The sequence below is a fragment of the Drosophila subpulchrella genome, chromosome 3R, assembly GCF_014743375.2.
Source record: "Drosophila subpulchrella strain 33 F10 #4 breed RU33 chromosome 3R, RU_Dsub_v1.1 Primary Assembly, whole genome shotgun sequence".
Lineage (NCBI taxonomy): Eukaryota > Metazoa > Arthropoda > Insecta > Diptera > Drosophilidae > Drosophila > Drosophila subpulchrella.
The window spans coordinates 11,853,886-11,871,117 of record NC_050609.1 but is presented as its reverse complement, the minus strand read 5'-3'; the positions used below and the strand labels follow the sequence as shown (position 1 = coordinate 11,871,117).

General features: G+C 38.2%; 2 protein-coding genes across 2 annotated transcripts; both read left to right on the top strand.

Moving 5' to 3' along the window:
• The first annotated feature begins 846 nt into the window (after positions 1-846).
• Positions 847-2,810, top strand: LOC119563048 (UDP-glycosyltransferase UGT5). The gene is made up of 2 exons (XM_037876256.1): positions 847-1,111; positions 1,400-2,810. Exons 1-2 carry the CDS (start codon positions 865-867, stop codon positions 2,704-2,706), a joined length of 1,554 nt encoding a protein of 517 aa, XP_037732184.1. The 5' UTR covers positions 847-864; the 3' UTR covers positions 2,707-2,810.
• A 12,873-nt stretch (positions 2,811-15,683) lies between these two features.
• On the top strand, positions 15,684-16,777 carry LOC119561038. The gene is made up of 2 exons (XM_037874868.1): positions 15,684-15,793; positions 15,847-16,777. Exons 1-2 carry the CDS (start codon positions 15,699-15,701, stop codon positions 16,631-16,633), a joined length of 882 nt encoding a protein of 293 aa, XP_037730796.1. The 5' UTR covers positions 15,684-15,698; the 3' UTR covers positions 16,634-16,777.
• Positions 16,778-17,232: the final 455 nt, after the last annotated feature.

Sequence of the window (17,232 nt, the reverse complement as noted above, 5' to 3'; positions counted from 1 at the left end):
ACGGGAAGATCTTTAAAAGCCTCTCGGGAGTTGGCCAACTTTAAGTAGTTTGCGGAGGGACTAATATCGAAACAGGAACTAAAGTGGTACGACCCTATGGTATACCTTAGAAAGGATTTTTTTGTATCGCATTGCAATCATGTGAATAGAAATTTGTTATTTTTATTAGTTAACTTTAGTTTTAAGAATGATATGTTGGCTTTATTTTATGCTTGGATGGACAATCATATTTTAATAATTTTTTTTGATATGAAAATGCCCTTTTATTATTATAAAACTTAGCTTGAAGAAGATAATATCAGTAGATAGTATTACATTCAAAGCATTATTAAATTGTAATTTTTTTATCTTTGTGTGAGTAACTTTGATTCACATCCAATAAAACAGTATAAGATGTTCAAAGAGCTGTGGTACCGAAATCTATGAGACCAAACCAAGAACTCTTACCGAAGCAATAGTTCTGTCACGTACCAAAAACGTTTTATTAAAATCTAGCCCCAAACACATTTGGCAATATTTATAAGAAATGTGAAATAGTTTGCTGGCCCTGCTGAAAAATGCTATTTCATCAGCAAACCTGAAGAACCTATAAAGATAATATGAGCGAGGCGATAGGCAGAGGAATGAAAAGTCTAACTTGGACTACCCTAACCTAGGGGAATCGCCATAGTAATTCTAATCTCTCCTCTCCAACCGGCAAACGATGATGAAAATGCGAAAGTTAATGCACTTCATCAGCATGATTGAGCGCTATTCGTTGCTCCAAAAGCTCGCTTATTCGCTATCAGCAAAAGCTTAGCATATATATAGAGAAAGTTGACCGATCTTCTGAAATAGTCGTTGCTAGAGACTCGTTCAGTAAACATGAGATTATTGGCTGTGATCGCGTTCGTATTTTGCGCTTTGAGCGCCAAACCGCTGGAAACGGAAAGTGCCAAGATTTTGGCCACTCTACCATTTCCGGGTCGCTCTCAGTACATATTTATGGAGAACTACCTGAAGGCCCTGGCCGCCAAGGGTCACCAGGTGACCGTGATCAACGCCTTCAAGAACAAGGCAACGCCAAACATGCGCTTTATCGAGATTCCCAAAGTGCATGAGTTTGCTGATGGTGTGTATTATAGTTTATGGTTTATTTGAGAATTGATAGATTATAAACAAACAAGAGCGTTTGTATTAATATAACACTACTAACTAATTTTAAAAATGTTTTTAACATGATTGATTGATAAACATAATGGATTTTTGAAACTGAAACAAATTTACTAGATATATAAAACAGTTTGATATTATGTAATAACATCTATATGAAATATTTATGTATTATAATATCAAGTTCTATTATATTTTTTTTTACAAAACACAAATAATATTTCTTTTAAAATTGTTTATCCTATAGAAATGATGAGTCTTCTGAATGTCCCCTTGTTGTGGCAGCAACTTAATGCATTGGAATACATTATAACAAAGTTCACCGAAGTCACTCTGGATGACGAGGGTGTTCAAAAGCTGCTGAACTCGGGGGAAACCTTCGACCTGGTCCTAGCCGAGATGATCCAAATGGAACCGCTGTATGCCTTTGCCCAGCATTTCAATGCCACTCTGATAGGATTCTCTAGCTTTGGAACAGACCGAAGGATTGATGAGGCTGCTGGCAATATATCACCCATTTCGTATAACCCATTGGTGACCTCTCCACGCACTGATAGAATGACTTTCGTGGAACGCTTGGAAAATCACTATGAAGTCCTTGTGGAGGATATCCACCGGCATGTGGTTCATTTGCCAAATATGCAGAAGGTTTTCAAAAAGTATTTCCCGAATGCGAAGAAAACTATGGAGGAGGTCATGGACAGTTTCTCGTTGATTCTGCTGGGTCAGCACTTTTCTTTGAGCTATCCGCGACCCTATATGCCCAATATGATCGAAGTCGGCGGAATGCAAATCTCGCACAAGCCAAAACCCTTGCCCGAGGACATTAGGCAGTTCATTGAGGGTTCGCCAAATGGTGTTATCTACTTCTCCATGGGTTCCAATGTGAAGAGCAAAGACTTGCCCCAGGAAACACGGGATATACTGTTGAAAACCTTTGCCAAATTGAAACAACGAGTGCTGTGGAAATTCGAAGACGATGAAATGCCGGGAAAGCCAGCAAATGTACTGATTAAGAAATGGTATCCCCAGCCAGATATTCTAGCCCATCCGAATGTAAAGTTGTTCATCACCCATGGTGGCCTGCTGAGCACCACGGAGAGTGTCTACTTTGGAAAACCCGTGCTGGGATTGCCGTGCTTCTATGATCAGCATATGAATGTGCAGCGTGCCCAGCGAATGGGTTTCGGTTTGGGTTTGGATCTGAATAATCTGAAACATGAGGAACTGGAAAAAGCCATCCAAACGCTGCTCAACGATCCAAGTTATGCCCAGGCATCGAATGCCATTTCGGAACGGTATCGTGATCAGCCGGAATCGGCTCTCGATCGAGCTGTCTGGTGGACGGAATACGTTATCAGGCATAAGGGTGCTCCCCACCTGCGATCAGCCGCCCGAGATCTTAACTTTATTCAAATGCACAGCTTGGACACATTCGCTGTGCTCTTGGGAGTACCTATACTAGTCATCTTGGTGTTCCTAAAGTTATCTTGCAAATTGTTGGGCGGAAAGAAACAAAAGTGCCCGCATGCTGATAAGCTTAAGAAACAGTAGAGGCTTTGTCTATATGTTTGTTATTTACAGTCCTAAGTACCTAGTTGTCTTATCAGCCTTATCTAATAATACGATTGTAAATATTATATTTTTTATTGCTCAAATGTTGTTGGTTTTTTCAAAGGTATGACGTTTTATGAACGAATAGCTGGGGAACACCACCCCTGTTGGTCTGTTGTTATCAACATCAGCTGTGTATGGGGTTTTGTTTGAGTTTGCTTCTGATAACACTCAGCTGAAAACAGGTTTTTATTTACAAAGTGGGAATGGAAAATATTGTACGATTTAAGTGTCTAATCAATGTGATAAGATACTCGTTCGTTTTAATCTAATAAATTATGTTGTTTTGATTTTTTTTTGTTTCTCAAAATGATTTATTACAGCTGTAAATAAAAGTCTAATTATCATTTTTATGTAGGTCATACTTTTATATACTAGCGCAGTTTTTCTTTGTAGTAAAGCGTACCTAATTTAACTTACCTTCTCTATATTACTTTATCTCCTATACTAAATAACTCAGTATTTATGCAAGGCACATATACCTTTGTTTTATTTATTCCGATCATATAAGCAATTGTTGTTATTTTTGTTTTGCATACAAATTATACTAATTCAATTAAAATAGAACTGTAGTAGAACGCGGTCTGGAACTACACCATATTAATATAACTAATGCGTCCCACACGACATTAATCAAATTGGATATTGAAAATTGTTTTTTCCATTCCTCTTGCGTCTCTTTCACTTTATTAACACCCTCTCGGTGCTTGATTAAATGAAAGGCATTTAAGTAAATGTATTTTTGAAACGCCGTCACCGCCCCCAGTGCCCTTTTCCCAAGCCACGCCCACTTCCAAGAACTTTGGCCAAAGTACACAAAAATTACGGAGTTAAAAATATCGCTGGGAAAAAAAAAACTTTATCTTAATTGCGGGTTACTTTTTTTCGACTGGACTGCAAGCAACCTGGTCGGAATGAAGGAGAGGGTCTGTCGGGCGGTACGAGAGGAGTCCGGCGGAAAAAGTGAACCCAAATTTGTGTCCGTTGCTAGCACCAGGACACGCCCTAAATCTCTGGCTTTTTATCAGCTTCAACTTGAAACGAAATTCAAATGTTTCGCTCGTTTTTCTCGGCCTGCAAATGCGATTCGGCTCCGGCTGTTGCCCCTAACAACTGGGAAAATGGGTGGTGGGGTGAAAACTGAAGTGAAAAAATGCGATTCACATACGCACTCAGGAAAATAAAATGTTTTCACAAATTCAAGAAATATTTTTAAGTTTCTTGCCAGTCTACAAGTAATTACTTGCTGTTATGCAATATAATGTACACAAATGTGCAGTTTTAGGAATTGTTGTTTATGTTTTGAGCTTCTTAACCGAATAAACTTAATTCCAAAATAATTCGATAAGCCTCTCTCCGAAATTGAAAAGTAAACCCACCAACCCACATACGTATTTCACAAAAGGTCCGCCTCTAAGCTAATTGTATATAATTAATGCTTCCGTAAGTATTTTCCCTATAATTAAAAATAAGGTTATTCACTTTTATGATTATACACATAAAGTAGTGGAACTAAAATATGTGGCAAGACCACAAATAACATTTATATGAAATAAAAAATCTAAACAAAATTCCTTTTGTATTTCTTCGAGTGCAGCCACACATACGCAAAAAGGAAACCTGTCCCCAGCCACTTTGCACTAAGTACTCACACAAAATTCCGTTTGAAGTTTTTGGGTGCCGGTGACTGGGTGCCCGGGTTCCTGGGCTCTCGGCCATGGCAGCACCTGTACAGTGGGCACCCGGCCATCGGCACTCACCCTTTTCTACACGAATACTCGGCTACACGTGCACAGTCAGCGGGCCATCGCTGCTCGGCTTGTAAATTGTATCCGTTTCAGGCACATAAATTGTTGTCAACTTCCGTTGGCTGCGACAACGTCGCCGCCACTGACCACTTCTGTGTCCAGCGCTTCACCTGCTCCACTCCGCCGGGGGGACCATCGACCCCCAGGAACCCCTTTGCCCGAACTGGTTACGCCAGCGTATGGCCAGCTTTGACTTGAGAGCATACGCCAGGGCCATGGCGTTTGTCTTTCTCCCATTTTTAGGGTCCTTGATTAGGGCATTGCGATTTTATCTCCATATTTGTAGAGCCATCGATGGGAGAAAAATGGGAGAAAATACCTTAGTACATATATATTTAGAAAATAACTTATAAAGTGTTCAAGTAATAAACCCAATCTATAAAGATATAAATATATTATAAATTCTAAAAATATCAAATTCTTTGGAAAAGAAAAATACTACTAAAATACTATCTCCACATTTGTAGAACCTTAGATACATTTTTAGGAAAAATAAAAATACTACATCAATATTATCTTGACATTTGTAGAGCTGTAGAGGAATATAAAGTAACGACATTGTTCAACGTAGCGTATTCCACAAAAATAATAAAGTATTTATAAGTTTATCGAAACAGTTTTTAATATAATAAACGCTATATATCAACTATATTCAAATACAAAATTACTAAAAACCTTAAATGAACAGAACATTTTTTTATATATATATACATACATATATCTGGTTATTTTACAAATCTCAAGGAAGTAGTGATAAATAGTATACATCGATAGATTGCTTAGAGTGTTTTATGCTTCGCCATAGAAGGGATACAATTTCCGTCATGATTGTCTTTTTTTTGTACGTTAGTTCAGCTTGGGCCAACTTTGGCTGTCCATGTTTTTTACCTGGCTTGGCCCTCGTTGGGTGTTTTTTGCGCTCTTTGCTGCTACTCGATGCAGCTTCCAACTCCAACGTAATTGAATTTTTAATCTCGTTTATAGTCAAGTGATCTCTGGCATACACTCCCGGTGTACAACTGCGCATATTTTACGTGCCCGGTGCTTTGGTAGCTGCTTTCTGCTAACTGCCGTCTTGTCCTGTTCCTGTTCCTGATGTTCCAGGTCCTCCCGGTCCTCCCAGTTCAGAATACCAGGGGTCAAATACACTGGGCAAATAAAGTTAAGAGGAGGCGGGGACATTGCCTCATAATGAGTGCCCGTCGTTATGCTAAATAGTTTTGGGCCAAAAAATGGCAACTTTTTTGCACCCATCCCGTTCTGTCCAACAATTGCGGGTTAATATGCACACCGAATTGCATATTCAACTTTTCGGGTATGTAATAAAGTAGATCTCAAACAATGCCATGTCTGCGGGCGAGGCGACACAAAGGGACCTCAAACAAGAGCTTGGCCCTCGAAAAGTCCGCAATGCAAATGTTGTAATCGAGTTAGACGAAAATCCCGCTTAATAGTACTACCACACCGCAAAACTAAAGTCGGTCTTGAGAGGGTTACGAAATCGGTGAGTTTAGCGAGCTGTTTGCGGTGGAATCATGACGTGTCAAAGGCGAGTAACGTGTGCATCATTAACTGGCTTACGTGTCGACTGCTGCGTTCAATTAAGGCTTAATTATAAGCACTCCCCGTCGAGGTCCTAGTTGCCTACTTTCTGCTGCGACACAGTTTTCTACCCCCAATTATCGGGTCGCAGTTTCACGATTCGATTACGCATGATGGCAGATTAAGAGCAAAGATTACCTCCTTAAGAATTTTTGGAATACGTTACCTTGAACTCTTGGATAAATATACCGGAATGTTTTGCTATTGCTAACTATTTTTTCGTATCTTTTAAGAAAATATTCAGAAAAAGGTGAGCCAATTCTAAATTTTAAGAAAAATTTGGTATTCGGTACTTTGAACTAATTAATAACCATATAATTTTCTACTATTTGTCGTACTTCTAATTTGGGCTCTAAATGTTAAAATATTTATGTATTTATAAAGCTAGCAATTTATGTAAAAATAATCAGGGATCTTTAATACTACTAAATCATTATATGCTTAGCTTTTTTTGGTCATATTTAAAACTCATTGAAAAGCTATTAGGGTAGTTTATTAGGGTTAGTTTAATTCTCTCAAGACTATACAACTAATTAATACAGAAATAGTAGCCTTAAAACTTAAGGCCTGCAACAGGGTTCAAACATTAAATGCAATTAATTGGCTAACAACTGGGTTCATTAGTCCATCTGTAGCATGATAAACATTTTCAGGTTCTGGCCCTACAAATTCCCTTCGAACTTGGAGTGGCACACATTGTTGCAGGTCGTCGTCAGGATCGAGGAATACAATTCGGGCCGTGACCGTTCCGAAATACTGGCAAAATAATTATGCTGGTCGCCACGGCAATGGATGCTGCAGTGACCAGCCATTAGCAAACACGTTCTAAGCATTAATTAAATATTAACCAAAGCAGACATGAAGGCCTCGGTGGCCATTGTTGGGTGCATCGGTTTGCCCTCGCCATACCATATCCATCCTACATCCACTTGCCCCTTGTTATGTCACTGTTATTGTTGCATTTGGCAATTGTTTGATTTTCATTAAAACCACTCAACCGAGTTGCTTATCTTAATTATGAGATTTTGCCATAATATTTGCATTAGATGGGAGCCAATGCAACTGCTAAACAGCAACTGCAACTGCATAATGCGGCAATGCATCTCAGCTGCTAAAGTACAACCACTCGTACCTCATCTTAGCACTGGGGGAAAGTCTTATGAAATATAGGTAAAGGACTTGTAAAAGACTTTTTATCTTAAAGAAAATATTTGATTTAAAAATAAAAAAAAAGTATGTAACACAGGTCTTAAAGTAACGAACATGTGTGGTAAATACTCTTTAAATTTCGTTTTCTTATTTTAAATATCACTTGATAAGTTATAAATACTTATACAACTTCTTCTTCAGTGTACAAACTCCTGTGATTGTCTGTCTTGGCCAATGCAATGCAAATGTTTGTGGCTTTTGCTCAAACTTTACTGGGGCAAACGTTGCGTATACGTAATCTAGCATATTCAAGTGTAACAATGACCTGGCCAAATGGGAGTTTCTGCTACGGTCAAGGATTGCCAACACCGAACACCCAAAGCCCGCCGACGCCTGGCCAATGTGCTAAATTTTTTAACTGCAATAATTATACGGCAATTAGCCAAATGTTCAATAATGCAGCACAAGCTTCAGCATCGGTACCATTTTCCATTTCCCAGTTTCAGCTGCGCAGCCGTTACAAAATTTTTGACTGCACTCGGGTAAACTTCTAATTGCCATTAGCGCACTTTACTTTTTCCTGCATTTGCTGCTTCGATGGGTGGGTGTGGGTGTATATGGGTGTTGGTGTGGGGGTGGTTGGGCGGTGAAAGTGGGTGCAAAAATGGGGGAGTTGCAGGTGAGCGCGTAATTAGACCGCGCCGTTAGCTGCCGCTTGGTTGGCTGGCTGTCTGTAATTTAGTACTAATGGCGCACTTAAAGTGCAGGCAATTATTGTAGACCTATGCGGACAAGGTGTGCACTTGCACTCGCTATTCCCCTCGTACCCCACCAATTCGATCCCGATCCACTCCTTCAATATATATCCCTATATCCCACTACAGATCCTGCCGCTTTTAGCACTCACAGTTCGCGCTCGAGTGGTTTCAATAACAGCGCCTAGTCGAGGAATTTCTATGTATTCGCTTGGCTGTCCTCTCTTGTCTCGTCCCACGTCCCATGTCCTTCGTCCTTCGTCCTTCCTGCATTGTTGCCACTATGGTGGCTGTGTGTCCTGGCATCACCATCATCGGTGTGCGTTTATATCCGTGTGGTTCGGTGAAGAGGCCGTCGTTGAATGGATGGTTTTGCTGCGTTTCGAGTGGCTCGTGATGCAGTTAATATGCCACCGGGCAAAATAACATCTCAGCGGCGTAAGCCAACAATGAAAATGGCGCGTTATTGCTCAAGTATCTGCGTATCTCTCTACAGTATCTGTAGTGGATTATATCTGTAGAGATGGTTACCATTCGCTTGTCTGGCTTGTTAGCCGAGATTCTATAGATATTCTAGGTTGGCCCTTGACAATAAACTATTTGCTCTCAGTCTAGTTAATCCTACTATGCCTTTCATTCTCCCTAAAATTCAACATACTTATATATAAATAATTTATGACTAGACACTTTATGTTTTCAATATTTAAATTATCTGCTTCCGCTTTTTATTAGACAATAATTAACCTAACAATCTAAAATCCTAGGATTAAATTCTACCCGTACTGGATAGAAACGTTAGTCAAAAATTTAACATTTCAGCCGGCTCTTTTTGCAGCGGGCCAACTAGGATTTCAAACGTCGCGCAGTTAAGCTGTGAACAAGAAAAAACAAAACCCAAAAAATCAAAAGAGGGAAACTACCATATCAGAGAAGGACTAGGGGGAAAAAAAAACAAAAATTGAATCGAAAATCAAAACTTGTTTTTTGCCGCACTGTGCCGGGTCTCGTTGCCACCCCGAACTGTCAGTCATATAAATCTTATTGAACAAAAGTTTGAAATACTAACACTTGCTGCCTGCAATAGACAGGATCGGGATCATGGGGCGGATGGTGGAATTCGAGGCGGAGCAGGGAAGATGGCTGGCAATTTACACGTACGTCAGATAGCGGCCCCGACAATCAGTCCATAACTGTGCTTTTATGTGCCAGTTCACTGGAGACTAATGCCGTCGCTATCAGGAATATGCAAAAATCAACTCGGGCAAGTGTTGCACCATCGCCAGCGGAATCTGCCTCCGCCTGGAACCCCGAGTCGGTCCCACCACGATTTTTGCTCTTGGATCCCGCTTTTTGGGCTCCCAAACAACGGGAAACAATATGCAGTGGCAGAACATTTTTTTCGGGCTCCCTTTCGATACTCTTTAGACTGATCCATTCTTGTTTATGTGAAGTAAAAATATGATGTATATTATGATGTAAATGGTATCAATATACAAAAATGTAAAATACATAACCACCTACACTGGTCGGCATATGTATTTTGACAAAACAAAAGTTAAATATACTCATAACTTGAATTTACTTCTTGTAAACTATAGGCATCAATGGAAAGGTAATTTAAATGCCGTTTGAATAATACAATACATTTCATAACCCATTCAGTATTTATTGAAAAGGACGAATTTGTGTAAATCAACTTTTAAATTTTTTTTTTAAACTTTTTTCCTCGACTTGAAAACTTAAATTTTTTGATGCAAAAAGTTTCTTCAAACAAAAATAATAGTAAATGCAAAAAGAATTTTTCAAAAATCATTTTATTTATATTTTTTATGATTTTTTGAAGGTGACAATGTCGGAAAAAATTTGTATGAAAAAGAGAAAAATATGGCTCAAATGCATGTTTTTAAGCATTTTCAAAAAATCATAAAAAATATAAGAAAAATGATTTTTGAAAAATTCTTTTTGCAGTTACTATTATTTTTGTTTGAAGAAACTTTTTGCATCAAAAAATTTAAGTTTTCAAGTCGAGGAAAAAAGTTTAAAAAAAAAATTTAAAAGTTGATTTACACAAATTCGTCCTTTTCAATAAATACTGAATGGGTTATGAAATGTATTGTATTATTCAAACGGCATTTAAATTACCTTTCCATTGATGCCTATAGTTTACAAGAAGTAAATTCAAGTTATGAGTATATTTAACTTTTGTTTTGTCAAAATACTTATGCCGACCACTGTATAATAGTTCTAATTAATATTAAAATACTAAAATTTCCAAATATTTTTCCAACTTTTGTATTTAATGTATGATTTTATAATTAGTTCTATGAACAAAATTCATATGGATAAATATTTTTTAGTTCTTAAAATAAATTCTCTATTATTTTTTGAAACAGTATTGAGTGTATTCAATGTTTGCCTTTATCAACCCGAATTCCCAGCTCGTTTTTTATAACAGATTCTTAACAAAAACGGGAAACCAAGTTTTGACAAGCTCCCGAGCTCGCCGGTGGGCGGTGGTTGGGGGTTGGGAGTAAAAAAAACAGGAAAAGGGGAGTGGCTGGTAAAACAAAGTGATGTGTGCGGCATGTCTTGATTTGCATAAGCTTCGGCATTGCATACTCATTCCCTTTTTATGCATATATGTGCTTTTGGCCCCTCACTTTTTATGACAGCGACAATCGATAGTTAGAGGGTAAGGCCCTGCAGTTCGGGGAATAATCAATCAAAATTTCATATGGACAATGGACCTGCTCGATTCCAGGCTCAAGCCGCACACAAAAACCAGCCGACTATCCGAAAACCAAAACCAGAGTCGGGTGGGCAAAGCAATTGCGGCCTGCGCTTAATTAAAATTCATGCGCTTCGTATTTATAAATAACATTTTGCCGCTGTCAGTAGGGATTAATAAAAATCGATGGACGATAGGGCCAGACACCGAATAGGATATTGCAAAAAAAAATCTGACCTGGCAACGTAATATCCTGAAAAATCGTGGTTATTCCAAAGATATGCGGCCGTAAAATAACTAATAATGTAAAAATAGCCTTCATTTAAGCGCATATTAAACTGGAAAATTGTACGAGTACATGTAGAGATTAAAATTGTTATTCGTTTAAAAATGAACTTTAATGAAATTTCCTGTCCAACTGCAGCTGGTCGTATGGGTATTATTTACCAATGAAAAATGATTTACCTTTCCTCAGCTATTTTAATTTAGGGTTTCTTTTGGATACGGTAAATACTCATATTTGCTTTTATATTGTAATGTGCTTTAATTACAATTTAAATATATATATTTAATGATGAAACTAAGACTTATTGTGCAGTATCTTAAATGGTTAATTAAATTTGTTACAAGAACATAAAGCAGAGCTTTAGAATTTTTGTTACTAAGTAATTTAGTGACTATTATAAGTATTTTTGGGATGTCGCCTACAATATTCTTTCTTTTGATGAAAGTTACTGACTTTTTTTAGTTTTATTAACTTGCCGACTTGAACTTATTCGAAAGTTTTGCCTTCAATATATTCAGCTGTCGATTCTTTGCTGTTTTGGTCGGTTCTTTATATTTTTTGTGTGTTTGTCGTTGACGATGGCGGCACCCAAAGCGCTCATAAATCAAAAAAAGCTGTTGTTTGCTCACAGGCAGCAAACCACCCGGCATCCCCTTTGTTGTGTGTGTGTTTGTGTGATGTGTGTATAAATCACAAAGCATGTCCTTTGCCAATACAAACACAATTGAGCATGCATATGCAACAGCAGCCGGAGAAAGCGAAAGAGAAGGAGAAAGCGATAGTAGAGAGAAGGACAGAGCAGAGCAGAGCAAAAAGTAGTCAAAGAAATTGCGTTAAAAAATTTGATTAAAAAGTTTGTCGCCGATGGGCGTTGGTATTGGTGAGCTCCTGCATGTGAGATGGTGTGTGTGTACCGGTCTGTGTGTGTGTGTGTAACTGTCACAGACACACACTCTGCCGGCCATTGTGCTTATCGATACGCGGCCATTGCCATTCGGACCACCCCCCACCCCTTGGTCGTGTTATAAATCTCTCAAAAGCCAAACAAACCGGGCAAGAATTCAATTTTACAAACTGACAACTAAGACAAGGCACCGACCGCAAAGGAAACTCGACATTCAAGGTGCCGATTGAGGTTCTAAAATTAGTTAGGATGGTATGGAACTTTATAAAAATAACCTGTTTTAAAAACATAGGAATTGTTTTAAATTTTACTGAAAAATGTTCTAAGATCTTTATTAAAAACTTGATTTTAAGAACAATTTCAAACATTAAATTCTTTAAATTCTGGCTGCATATCTAATCATTCGATGTCTACCAATGTTTTAATAAAATACCATTTTCTTCAAAAATATGATAATAAAATATATAAATAATAATCTAATATAATAATATTTAATTTCCTGCTTTAAATTTTTTTTTGTAAATAATTCGACATCAAAAATGAGTATTCTGATATGCCTCTAATTACTTCTTAGTTAGCAAAACATATATTTAGAAACCCCAGCATCGAACTCGTACTTAATTGATTTAATACTACCCTAAGAAGCATTTTCCAGTTTTATAAAATAATGTTTATAATTAGCCAAGAGACGTTTGTCAAAATGCTTGTCAGTTGCAAATGTTTTTCTCTCTTTTCTGTGGCCCACTAATTGGGATGGAAACGTTGGAAAAACTTTCACCAAAACTCACACAGGCACACCCACACACCCACTCACCCACACACACCCGCACACCCTTTCACAACTTGAGCTGCTGCGTTGGCCGTGTCACACCTGTCGTATGCGCAATTAAAAGTTTGCTTTCACTTCGATGTTCCTTGGTTTCCTTTTATTTTGCCTTACTGTCGAAATTGTAATTGTCATTTTATAGGAAACGTTGAACGTTGTTAGCCACGATCTGTCCTTGCGCTCATTTACGTGTATGTGTGCTTTTTAGTTGCTCTAATGAAATTAGCATTGTTAGAAGGGGCAAAAAAGGGGCAAGATAGAGGAAAACTAACAGTTTTCGTATCCATTGCAACAAGTTCAAGGTTCTGCACCCACACACACACATATGAGATTGTGGCAAATGCGGCGCTAACAAGCATTTTCCTACTCATATCCACAAAGGAAATAGGTTTTCCGTTGCATTTGTTACAGAAAAACGAAAGCACACACACACACACTGAGAGCTAGAAAAAGTCGAGAGAGATAGGGAAAAGCCAACTGGAGGCGGACAAAAAATGGCTTTGTGTTGCAGCAGTTCCAAAAACCAAAGCTTAGGCTGCCAAATGTGGAAAGAAAATCACGTCGCAGCCTTGCAACAGCAGCAAAGTGCCACAAAAAATGCGTAACAATGGCACCTGAAAGTATGCCGCCTTATTGGGCAAAACGAAATCATGTGGCCAAAAAGGCAGGCTCTTAGTTTTGCGGCTGACTTTTACTTTTAGCTTTCGGCTTAGCTGGGAAAAGGTGCATGGTAAACTTTTAAGCCTGACTATGTGTGAATCCATGGACAATGAGGCCAAAATAAGACCAAAATGTAGTCAGGGAGAGTAGAGAGAAAGTTGTAGAATATTTTTAAGGTCAGTTATAAAATCAGAAACAGGTGAAAATAAAATAAAACCATATTAAATCATACTTAAAATGTCATTAAATATAATAGTATTGGATTCAGTATTATATAACTTTTTAATTTCATATATTTTTAAAGTTCTTACCTATGAATGGGAAAAGGACTCATTAAAAAAAAAAAAATATTCATTTGAAAATGGAAAGTTTTGAAACTATTCAAGATTTCCTGCAATTAAAGTAGCCCCTTATATGTCCTTGCCTGATATTGCAGGATATGCAAGTAAATATTCGAATCCGTCGATGGTTTTGAGTCTCAACTTGCCGCACACATTGGCCTCTATCCGCGCATAGGTGAGGGCTTTCCATTCGTGTTTGTGTTCGTGAGTTGAGGAGTGTTGTAATTGAAATCGCATCGAGACGTGAAATGAAACGTAAAGTCATCGAATCAATTGAAATGAAAATTAAATTAAATGCATGCGCTCATACATTTATTCATATGCCTCAGACGCAGACGCACACAACGGCACAGGCACTCACACACCGACACGAACTCGAATCTTAATTAAACACGGATACGCATATTGAGTTCCTTGAAAGGCAAAAGCAATCGCCTGACTTCTCTGTCTGTGTGAGTGCGGGAAAGAAGGAGAAAGCAGCCGAGGTTCAGAGAAAGAGAAAGAGACGAGGACAGAGCATGCTTTGCTTTTACGATTTTGCTTTTCAGCTGAAAAAATTTTTCATTCATATATGAACAAAGTATATTCAACTTATTTACAATATGTGGAAATATGACAGGCGACAAAGGTTTTTAATTTTAAATTGCCTCTATAAGATCTTATAACACGATAACAATTAAAAGAAAGCATTATAATAAAACATTAATTAAGAAAGAAGATGACTTCCTACGTTTACATTATTGGTAAATTCAGATAAGACTAAATTACCGTTAAAAGAAAAAAACAATTTTCTTTTCAACAATTGTGTAAAGGACTATAGGGTTCCTTTATATGGAAACTTTAGTCGCCTGTGCCTTATCATTACATTGAGTATACCCATATAAGCTTAATGACTCCTTGGCATGCTTTTCCACACACGTATTCATACCAACTTTTCCATACACTTGAAGGGGCATGGAAACTTTTCCCGGCATTGGCCAAGGCCAACTTTGTTCGGCTTCTCTTAAGCCTTAATTCATTTTACAATTCTACTGATTCGATTAATTTTAATTTTATTAACCTGCCCCCTGACCGGGTGTATTTGTATGCTTTGTTGGCTCTCTCGTTTGTGTATGCGTTTGATTTATGAAATGTTTTCACAGCAAATGATTGATTGATTGATTGATCGATGGGAGAAAGAGTGACTGAGTGCATGTCTTTGATGTGTGGCAAAGAATAAATTTCGGTCTGCGACGACGGCAAGCGATAACAGATGCTAATTGAGCGTGAAGTTTTCCGAGCTTTCCCGGCTCACAAAGGAGGAAATGTGTCAAGCCAGCAAAGGAAAACCGCAGCCACGCAAAACTCAAATGAATTTTATTAAATTGAAATGATTTTGAGAGTGTGTATAGATGTTTCTTTGGGTTTCTTTGTTGTGTGCGACGTATTTATTTTAGGCAAATGATTGCAAAGAGCTGCAAATGAAATTTCAGCGGTTGAAGGAATGCTTTTAGGGCGGAAGCCCCCAACTTCAATTGGCAATGATTGAAGCTGCTGTGTAAAAGGAAAATATCGAGCGGTAGATTAACGTCGGTAGGAAGGTAAATCCAAAGAAATCTAATAAAGCCGCCTGGCCATCGTCAAATCGAATTTTAGCTCATCCAATCGTCGCATAAATTTATGGCATATGCACAGGATATTTATGAGGACCTCAGGTCCTTGGCCAAATAATCAAATTACAGAGTCAATCGAATTTCCATCAGTCCATCTGAATTGAAAAAAAATTACTAATCTCTGCATATGTGAAAAGAGAAGGAAAAATTAAACAGTGGCGATTTTATCTTGATATTTATTGCTCTTTTTGCACACCACAGTAACTCTTTCCTTTAAATAAATGTACCCATTACAGATTTCAATGTCAGAAATTTACTTTTCCAAATATTTGATAAGAACTGGTGACAGTAAATTTGTATTTAAAATGTACGCTTGGTGAGTAAGCGAATTATAAACTTAAAAATCTTTTCTTATAAGTGTATTCTTAGTCGCTTAATTGCACGAAGTCTAAATGGAAGCAGTCTGATCCTGAGGCAGCTGCTCATCCAGAAACCGCTGAACTCGGCTCGCCTGCTGGCTAGCAAAGGATCGAAGGATGTTAAGGCTAGTGGACCCACGACAATTGGTCCTGGTGGTAATATAGTGGTGCCGCCAGTCACCCTTAAAGTGACACCCTTTCGCCCACCCCCCGATTTGCCATATGATGACCGCAATATGTTGATGGGACGCGTGTTGTCGCCCCACTTGTCCATCTACAAGATCCAACTGACTTCGACCTTGTCGGCATTCTTGCGTATTAGCGGCTTTGTCCTGGCGGTTTTCGTTTGGGTCCTGGGCATCGGAGGACTCGTCCTGCAAGGAGATATGGAGGGATTTGTGAAACAGGTCGAGAAATGCGACTGTCACGGCCTTGTGACGATGACCAAGGTGATGGTGGTGATGCCATTTGCCTACCACTTGGTTGCAGGCACCCGCCATATGATCTGGTACTTGAACAAATTTCTCACGATCCCAGAGATCTATGCCACCGGGTATGTGGCTGTGGCTCTGTCAATTGCCCTGGCTGCTGGTTTACTAGCCGTGAATGTCGGCGAAAAGGCCAAGGAGGAGGTGGTGGATCTCAGCAAGCCATTGAAGAAGGGCCAAAAGGCCCCTCCGAAAAAGGACGAGAAGAAGGATGCTAAGAAAGATGCTCCCAAGGATGCCAAGAAAGATGCAAAGGACCCTAAAAAGGATGCTAAGGGCAAAAAGAAGGAAGATGAGGGCAAGAAATGATCGTGCGGGAATTTATTTTTTATAACAAAATAACGAATTCATTGATGTTACTCTGAGGTACAGCAGATCTATGAAGGAAAATTGAAATGTTTATTAAATGTGATTTCAAAATTGAAATGTATTAAATCATAAAAAAGGCTATACTGAAAATACTTATTATTATTATTATTATACTTTTCCATAAAAAAGAACACAAGACCTTACACTTTCAAGTTCAACAACGCCACAAAATCATTCTGCACTCAAATTTCACTCTAAAGTAGGCAACAGCAATCAAGTGCAGTATTAAGAAATTAACCCATGCAGAAAGTTGCAACGGCCACGCCAACTTCAAGTCAAAGATGGTAATTAGAGTCCATGGAAAACTTGGCCAGGCCTCAAAGAAAATTTGAATATGTGTTGAGGTGTATGTCTATATATGCATATGCAATCTAACAGATTTGTACACCTAAAAAAATATTGTAACACATGTTTCCAAGTGATTTTGATTTTTATATTTTTCTTAAATCGCTTGTTTTTTATTATAAAACTAAACATTTTTTCCTAAAATTTAATTACTCAAGTCCTATGATAAATTGAATAAAAACATGAAGTTATTG